The following is a 10266-nucleotide window of genomic DNA, read 5'->3' as shown; positions in this document are numbered from 1 at the left end:
CAGTGTCTGTAGGGAGTCTGAGGTGGTCTGAGACACGCCCCCTCTCTCGTTATTGGTTTGGGCTGCTGTTCTCTGCAGTGTCTGTAGGGAGTCTGAGGTGGTCTGAGACACGCCCCCTCTCTCGTTATTGGTTTGGGCTGCTGTTCTCTGCAGCGTCTGTAGGGAGTCTGAGGTGGTCTGAGACACGCCCCCTTCTCTTGTCATTGGTTCGTGCTGCTGTTCTCTGCAGTGTCTGTAGGGAGTCTGAGGTGGTCTCGGACACGCCCCCTGTCTAGTCATTGGTTCGGGCTGCTGTTCTCTGCAGTGTCTATAGGGAGTCTGAGGTGGTCTGAGACACGCCCCCGTCTCTCGTTATTGGTTCATGCTGCTGTTCTCTGCAGTGTCTGTAGGGAGTCAGAGGTGGTCTGGGACACACCCCCTCTCGTCATTGCTTCTCTCCCTTTCCTTTGCAGCTCTGCAGTACATAAACACAAGTGGAGGTTTTGATGGAGTCCAGCAAATCGGAAATCTCTTCTGGAAGTCGTAGAGGATCCAGGTCATTCGGCCAGCATGCGCTATGTGTGAACTATCACAGAGCACTCTATTCATGAGGCATCTCTGAGCAGTGGAGTAGCGTGGCGGAGTCACAGGGGTGGTTGACCCATGCAACCAAACTATGGGGGTGCAGAATTTCAGGGCCCATACTCCTTCCCCCACAGCCGCTTCAGTGACTGCTGCCTGGCAGCTGCTTTGTGACCTCAGTCACTGCCTCCAGTGGCCATGCAGAGCAGCAGTTGAGATGAGTTTGTTATCAGCTGCTGCGCTCTGCAGAGACCAAGATGACAACGATGGAGCCAAGCAGTATGGAATGATGTGCATTGCACGTGTTCACGTGTCCACAGTGGGCCGGAAGAAGCCGTGAGTGTTATTTGGCCTCTGTCTCACGTGCAGAGGACAAAAGTCCCGAAATACCACAAAACGTACATTTTTTTTAAAGATGGAAGCCTATTGATGATAAACCTTCTTTTAGACGACATCCATCGCTCTCTGTGTAGCATAAATGCCAGGAGCTGCGAGAAAAAAAAATAGAGCAAACAAAAAAAAAGTCTCCAGGGATGATGATGGTTCATGTATAAGTGCGTGCAATTCTCCCAGTGCAATGTTATATAGCCCCCAGACATGTCCCCACCTCCTCGCATATCTGGCAGCGCAGGGTTAATTACAGTCTCTGCGGTGACACGATGAGCATTATTATATTAGCTGGTCTCCTCCTTCCTCCACAGGGCACAGGCTGACGGTCACACCGCCTCTCACCGCCCTGGCGCTCTTCGTAGCCAGACGTCTATTCCTGCCAGCCTGAACTTAGTCTTGACTTTCGCCTCTTCCTCTGCTCCTGCATCGCCTCTAGTGCACTCCTCTATTTCCCTCTTTCCTTATCTTTGCTGCTCCGCCCCTCGGCTCCATCCTTCCTTCTCTCTCCTCTTTGCTGTACACTTCTCCTTCCTCCCAGATACATTGTATCTTTATTCTTTCCCATTGTTGTCAGTGTATCCAAGTTTTCCTTGTTCCCTTCTCCACTGTCTCACTTCATCCGTCTTCTCTCTCTCCGTCCATCACATTTCCTTCTTCTTTCCTCCCGGTCTCCCTGGTTGAACTTCCGTCATCATTTCCCACCATCCTTACCAGACTGCAGGTAAACCCCAGCATGGCCGAGGGAGGGCACGAAGAAGCGCGCCTGGAGGACGGACGGGTACCCAGCCTGCAAGTCTTGGATGAGGAAGAAGAGCTGAGAGCTGGCACCGCTCCCATGGCACAAAGTAAAGAGGCCACACTGGCAAACGCAGACACCCTGCTGCCGCTGTACATGAAGAAGCAGCTGTCCTACAGGTGAGTGACGACACTTTCTACACATCCGCGGTAACATTATTCCTAGATGGCAGAATTATCGCTACATGAATGGAGGATTGGCTGGAGATGTAGCAGAGCTGATTTCATCACAACTCATGAACGTGTCGCAAAAGTAGAATGTAGAATGTAAGCCCGCAAGGGCAGGGTCCTCGCCCCTCTGTATCAGTCTGTCATTGTAAGTTTACTGTAAGTGATATCTGTAACTTGTATGTAACCCCTTCTCATGTACAGCACCATGGAATCAATGGGGCTATAGAAATAATAATAATAAAAAAGTGCAGGGAAAGGTGGCAAAACCGTGACAGTGAATCCTGACACCAAGTACCGGGATAGGGACTGTCAGTCCTATAGCACTTGTCGCCAGCTGTCACTAAACTACAACTCCCAGCATGCCATGACAGACACATACAGGTACGACCCAGCTGATGGTGATCGATGCCCTATATGAGATTGCTGGATCTTTCTATAGTAATTATTATCAACAGAGTCTGCGCTATTATCTTAATGATCTGTTATCTATCTATGTTATCTATCTATTTATCTATGTATCTATCATCTATCTACAGTAACTACTATCTGTCCATTGTTCATAGTGATCCATCTATCATCTATTACCTATCATCTATCTATTATCTATCATCTATTATAGATCTATTATCTATGTTATCGATCTAGCAATTTATCTATGTATCTATCATCTACAGTAACTATCTGTCCATTGTTCATAGTGATCCATCTATCTATCTATCATCTGTTATCTATTATCTGTTATCTATTATCTATCTACTATCTATTTATTATCTATTATCTATCATCCATCTATCAGTGTATAATCTATTATCTATTATCTATATATGGTCTATCATCTATTATCCATCTATCATCTATGTATAATCTATTATTATCTATCTATTATCTATTTATTATTTAGGTATTTATTAATCTATCATCTTCCTTTTTCCCTTTGCTTATTTAAGGTGTACAATGTTTCTCTCCATAATTCAGATACAATTCCGCCTCTGAGATTGATGTTCGTTCAGTGTCCAGTTATCTAATAGGATTGTCTCAGGCTGATTTTATACCAATGTCATTTTTGGTTTTACCAGCTGGCCCCAATACAGAGGGAATTTCTGTGTCATTATTAAATAATCTACATCTGATGAATTCGACATGAATTCCCATCCTTCAGGCCAGGACTTATTCGTATTGCTGCAGCTCTGGGCATGGTGGTCTGCGGCACCAGCCAGATGGGTTCACATACATGGAAGGGTTAAGGCTGATGATTGTGCTCCATCTCTGAGCTGCAGCCTGGCGCCCCTGCTGCATCTGTGCATGCCTCTAACAATCAATGGCGCTGCAAGAAACTCTCATTCATGGGTAGTCCTGCTTTCCTAAAACCCTGAAAGCAATAAGAGAAAGGGATATAAAGCCTTGTAGCCAGAAGTCAAAGAAGTCAACCCCCACGGGGGCCAGCGGTGCTTGTGCCAACCTGTCCCTCTCGATATTACTTAGGAACTGTATTGCGGTATTATTAGAGCACTACAGCGCACTGTTTTTACATGTTCACTACAAGGCACTATTGTTTACATATATTTGGCCCTATTATATAGAGCGTAACTTGCAGTATTATTGGAGCACTACAGTGGACTGTTTAACACGTTTATTATATAGCACTGTTATTTATTTATATATGCCACTGTTATATAGAGAGTATATGGCAGTATTATTGGAGCACTACAGTGGAGTGTTTTACATGTTTACTATATAGCACTGTTAATTATTTATATATGGCACTATTATATAGCGAGTATATGGCAGTATTATTAGAGCACTACAGCGCACTGTTTTACATGTTCACTACAAGGCACTATTGTTTACATATATTTGGCACTATTATATAGAGTAACTTGCAGTATTATTGGAGCACCACAGTGGACTGTTTAACATGTTTACTATAGTGCACTGTTATTTATATATGGCACTATTATATAGAGAATATATGGAGGTATTATTGGAGTACTATAATTGAGTGTTTTATATGTTTACTATATAGCACTGTTATTTATACATGGCACCATTATATAGCGATTATATGGCAGTATTATTAGAGCACTACAGCGGATTGTTTTACATGTTTACTATATAGCACTGTTATTTATACATGGAACTATTATATAGAGAGTATATGGAGGTATTATTGGAGCACTACAGCGGACTGTTTTATATGTTTACTATATAGCACTGTTATTTATTTATATATGGCACTATTATATAGAGAGTATATGGCGGTATCATTGGAGCAGTACAGTGGACTGTTTTATATGTTTACTATATAGCACTGTTATTTATTTATACATGGCACTATTATATAGAGAGTATATGGAGGTATTATTGGAGCACTACAGCGGACTGTTTTATATGTTTACGGTATGACACTGGTATTTACTCCTATATGATACTGTTATTTTGACACAGTTACAGTGTTTACTATATAGCACTGTTATTTATCTATATATGGCACTATTATATAGAGAGTATATGGCGGTATCATTGGAGCAGTACAGTGGACTGTTTTATATGTTTACTATATAGCACTGTTATTTATTTATACATGGCACTATTATATAGAGAGTATATGGAGGTATTATTGGAGCACTACAGCGGACTGTTTTATATGTTTACTATATAGCACTGTTATTTATCTATATATGGCACTATTATATAGAGAGTATATGGCGGTATCATTGGAGCAGTACAGTGGACTGTTTTACATGTTTACAGTATGACACTGGTATTTACTCCTATATGATACTGTTATTTTGACACAGTTACAGTGTTTACTATATGGCACTATTATTGATGCATATATGGTACTATTCTATAGGAAGCATATGATGGCATTACATGAGCTCTGTGTAGTACCATTTTTTTAACATTGTATCACCTAGATGCTACATAGCATTGCCCTTATGTTCCTTTTTTACAAACCTAATGGCGGGGTGCCCCTTTAGGTTCCCTCAAAGATCTCAGCCCATAATAGGAATGGGTGATAAATTTGGGTCTGCATTTGTCTATTGTCATGTTTACATACATCTATATTCTCGAAGTCTTCCTCGGGCGATTAAAGGGTGCTGGCGTTCTCTCCGCATGGATACATCAGCACAATGCCGCTTACATGGCTGTGTACACAAACTTCAGGGACTATACTTTAACAAGAAAGGCAGAAAACAATGCAAGATTGACTGGGTTGTGCCAGGCTCCTGCCGTGTTAATAACCTGTAAGTGTGCTTAGTATCATTGTATAGACCCAGCTGTGAGTGGCAGTATTACACCAAGTCACGTGTGGCTGCTGAATGCCGCGCTCAGATCTGGATCTTGCAGGAAAGGTTACGTGTCAATTATCAAACAACAATCGGGTCTTAGCGCAATTATAGCTGGGAACAGCTCCTTTATTCTGCGGCCGCCTGTTACAGTTATCTGTAGGTAGTAGTTTGGTATTGTTTCAACCATTGCGTGTGATATGGCATATCTTTCTCTCAAACTTAAAAAAATGTCCATTAAATATATGTAATCAGTTATCAAATTGGTAAAATGGTACTTACTGGGCAAACTGGGTGACAAACAAGATGGTGGCCACTACAACAGCCACAGAAGTAAACAAGGTGATATGGGGATAGTGGATGCTAACTAGTAGTTAATTATATTTGGCGCTATTATAAAGGGAGTATATGGCGGTATTATGTGAGCACTGCGGTACCACTTTTAAGCACTGTATCGTTTAGCACAACCTGCCATTGATACAAGGGTAATATTACACTTCTATGCCTTGTTTTTCCAAGCAAAATGGTTGGCTGCCCCTTTGTATTGGACAGGCCCATGATAGGGAACACATAACGTAATGGTCTTAAATTCCTGGCCGCGTTGTCTATTGGCCCAACAATGGGTGCTTCTGTCCTCGCTTTGATCACTCGCTTAGATGTCTCAATTTTGGTAATTGCCGTGTTGATAAGTGTGCTTCTCTTGGCAGGTTTAGGAAATTCTAATGTAAAACCTTTTGGGAACAGTAATGGGCACCCTGTTTACCACCATTCTTTCCTACTCACCCAGAATAGATTATATAAACCCCCTAGAGAACCTAAGCCTAGGAAGAGAAGGCATTGCCAACTTATCAAAAATTATAAACATTGGACTCGCTGTAATAATCAGAACTGATGGAAGATAGAATCAGCAACGCAACTTTGAGACAGAAGTGAGTTCAGAAAACAGTTCTTTAATGAAGGAATAAAAACAGCTAGAAACCATTCTGTGCAAGGCAAGAGGGACTGCTGATTCACTGAGGGATCAGATTACATCTACCTATAAAGGGGGAATGACTGCTTTATCATACACCAAAGCTGGACTCACAGCTACATTGCCCAGTACTGCTGTATAATGTCTTCCATTTTACTGTTTTCTTGCGTAGATCAAATACACATGCTTCATTTATTAGCACAGACATATGCTTATCTACTTAAAATCCACTTCTTCTGCTCTATCTCCTGAACTCATCATTCACTCTTAAATACTACTAAATAGGAAAAAGGGAACAAATCCGGCACCAACATCAAATAAATAAGTTCCTGTGCAGTCAAATGGGTCCACACCTGTATGTACAAGCGACAGGGTGCGCACCGAGAAAAACACATAATAACAATTCAAGAAAAGGAGAACAAGAAGGTGCCACCTTCTTTTTCTCATTTTCATTAAATACTACTAAAATCTGCCCTGTACAAGGCAAGAGAAACTGAGGTATCAGATTAAAGCTCCCTATTAAAGTATCTGGAGAAGCGGAAGAGTGAGGAGAAAGACACACCAAGATGGTGCAGCTGCTTTCTAGTAAGTATTTTATCTGACACTAGTGCTGGATTCACAGCTACACAGATCAGTACTGCTCTCATTAGTGTCATCCGTGCTCCTGCTTTCTAGTAAGCGTTTATCTCACCCCAGAACTGGATTCACTGCTACACTGTCTAGTACTGCTGTATAATGCTCGTCATGATGCTGCTTTCTGGTATGGGTCTTATCCCACACCAGACCTGGATTCACAGTTATGCTTAGTACTGTTAATGTCTTCCATGCTCAATTTTTTTTTAATTACTGAAAGTTTGCCCACTACGTGTCTTCCTGACTTCCATAGTCTTAGGAGAACATGACTTTTCATAGATTGCTGTGCTGTTAATAAATACACCTGGATAGTCATCAGATTGTTGGGAGAAAGGACTTCATCCTTGGACATCTGTCGGGTTGTGTAAGAGCCAGTTGATGTGTTTTCGTCCTCTCCAATTCTTATCTTGTATCCTAGTTATGAGGAGTGATCAGATCAGCCACATAATGGACATGCAGAATACAATGTTTGCTTTTCTCCATTGTTGCTTCCAGGTGAGTCCTAGCAGCTCAGCACAAGCTCCGAGTGTCATACGCATAGTACTCCCCTTCCTCTGCCTTTGGTACAGGTATAGAAATTGGGTACTGTTGCTATTTTTGGGCATCATGGTGATACCGTTACATGGTCATAATGGACAATGCTATTACATGGGCACTTCCATGTCTGATGTCACATGGGTTGATACATCTTATGACTTTAGTATGGGTCGTATTATATAAGCTGTAGTTTTTATCATTACCATTTTGGTGTACATATGACTTTCTTATCTTTTTCCGTTCCATTTTTTTGGAAGCAAAGTGACCATAAAAAAACCCAATTCTTTTGTTTTATTAATTGTCATTCTCTGTATTTAGATAAATATTATTAGTTCGGACAATTAGGCACAGCAGTATCAAATACAAATATGTTATGTGATTTTTGTAGATTTTATCTGTATTCTAACATATAAACAAAGTATCCCACTGCGCTAAACACACCTAGAGGAAGATGATACAGCAAACTTCACGTGATCCACGTTTCCATCCTACAAATTGTGGCACTTTCATGTGTTCCTATATGTAAATTAAGTTGCCATAGTCAAGAGAAATAGAAATTTTTCCTATATTTATACCATTATTATATTACCTAGTATTATGTAACATTTTATGTAAGAGATTATGTTCAGTTACCAACCACGCTCCCAACAATCAGGGCAGCAGGAAGCCGCCAATGTGAGCAAAGGCCATTGTTCTATGCGTCGAGCTGAAATATGCTTTTTTTTTCAGTTTCAATCACGCACATAATGGCATATATTGTATCTGACATTCAGCTCGTTTTTTTTATTATTATCATTGCTTAAATCACATGAAAATTTCATTATTTTAATGTTATAAAATTGCCGTTTTCCATGCCTCCACATTAAAGAATGAAACTAAATATATGTACTGAAAAAAATACAACCTGACAGTTGATTCAAACAATCAAAACTTCATAGATCGCACAAAAGTGATGCATTCTCCTCCAATAACATCTTTTAATTTAAGAAAAGTACAAAAACATAAAAGACTTCCACCTTCTTATTACTATAGTTAGAAGGTTAAGATGATGTAAAATATATTGCAAGAAAAAAAAAGAACAGGAAAAAAAAAACTAAATTTAAAGAATTAATGGCAGAATTTCTGCTTTATTTTCATTCTCGCTCCCCTCCCAAAAAAATAAAACTATGCTGATAAAAGTAATTTTAAAAATGATAGGTACAAGTGCCTAAATGTGGTACCAATAAAAAGTACAACATGCAAAACTTATTCTCCATTACATGCAGAGGACACTTTTCTCATAGCCGTTTTTATCGCTGGCTAAGATGATAACTGCCCATGATCAGAGATAAGAAGCTGCCACTGAGTGACCTCACGTTGCCTCACTGCTTGGCTTGTGCCCCGATATTACCCATCCTACCTGCTGGCTCACTATAGTCCCTATGCTTTCATATATAATTTTGGGGATCAATATTGGTGCATCAGAGAGCCACATATACAACACCCCTGCAAAAAAATGTGCTAATACAAGGATATTTGGCTACATTTGTGTTACATAGTTGCTGTGGTTTCATGAATCAATTGGGCAAGTGAGTATAAGAAACTTTGTAATATATCTTATAAAAGAAATCTGCTACTCTCTCCAGCTATGGGGTGAGGAAAAACACTTACTTGAAAGCATCTGCAGAATGTAGGACATTATAAAACAGTACTGAGCAGTGTAGTGGTGAATCCAGCTCTGGGACGACATACAACATTTATAGATTGTTCCCTACCTCTTCTCACAACAAAAAAGTTTTATTGTTTATTCATAGGATAGAGGATCATTTGTTGATGAGTGGAATCCCCGGTGATGCCAAGATTGAGACTCTGAAAGCCTGAGAATGCTACATCCTGAGTGGAGCAGAGGTGCGCCGCTCGTCATCTGCTCTATTCATTGTCTACGGGACTGTTGGAAATTATTGAGTTTTACACTTATCCGTCGCATAGACAATGAATGCAACGAAGGTTGAGCTTGTGCACCTCGGCACTTTTCACGACGGGGCTGCTGATACCCTTTCAATTTGCAGCAGAAACTGGTGAAAACTACAGCAGAAATCTACCCCACAACTGGCATAGATTCTTTTTGTGGTGCACCGGGGGCCAAAGATGCTCCAAATCTAATAAGAGGCAATTGCATCTTAATATTTTTGACGGTTTAAGGATTAAGACTGAAGAACTGTATATAACATCTAGTGTATTCCCACCTCCAAACGCTATTGCTCGATGCGATGGTGGGTGCACGGACAACTCTTCATTATATGGGGACAGCTGCGGAGGGAGTGCCTTTTTTATTCATCCTTATCTTATGACAGCTATGTGGTTGCTTTGTGATGAAGACCACGCCATCTTTCTTACACTTCTCCCTTATTCCTTATCCTCCTTTTCCCCATGACATCTCCTCGGCTGCCTCTTACCTACATTATCGTCTAACCTGCTTTTCAGCCTGGATCTAATCAGCCGGCTTCCTGACTTTCTGCTCTCAAAGGCATCGTGCTAATGAATTATGTTTATCAAGTGTCTAAATATAAATCTTGAGGCTGTGCGGCTGACTTGTCATTTAAATACCAACAGGAGGGAAAAGCGAACATTGTGTACCCAATTAGTAAAGAGAGAGACAGAAAAGGGGCTCTGGAGGTGGTCCGCAAGGCAAGTAAGAACCGGGGACTGTTGTCTAGTTCCCTATGTATAAAGGAGGTGGACCGTATTAATGCAGATTGCTCAGGGATTTCTAGACTTTTTTTTTTAAAGTAGCACTCCAGCAATATATTTTTTTGCACTTATAATGTTACTTCTCCAGTAATATTCTATATGTGTCATTTGTTTTATCCCAGCTCTATTGTATCTGCACATTTCACCCTTTACTACAGGCAGCTGGATCATGTGATCTCCTGTCTGACC

General features: G+C 40.8%; 1 protein-coding gene across 1 annotated transcript in view; it reads left to right on the top strand.

Annotated features, from left to right (window-relative positions):
- The first annotated feature begins 1451 nt into the window (after positions 1-1451).
- The window catches only part of DGKZ (diacylglycerol kinase zeta), a 173074-nt gene continuing 164259 nt past the window's right edge, over positions 1452-10266 (top strand). The window contains exon 1 of the mRNA XM_077286906.1: positions 1452-1866. Coding sequence (XP_077143021.1) covers positions 1685-1866 — 182 coding nt within the window. The 5' untranslated portion in view covers positions 1452-1684. The remainder of the gene's footprint in view (positions 1867-10266) is intronic.

The sequence above is a fragment of the Ranitomeya variabilis genome, chromosome 2 (genome assembly GCF_051348905.1).
Source record: "Ranitomeya variabilis isolate aRanVar5 chromosome 2, aRanVar5.hap1, whole genome shotgun sequence".
Taxonomy (NCBI): Eukaryota; Metazoa; Chordata; class Amphibia; order Anura; family Dendrobatidae; genus Ranitomeya; species Ranitomeya variabilis.
Note: the sequence above shows the minus strand (reverse complement) of the source record. Positions and strands in the feature narration are given on the sequence as shown.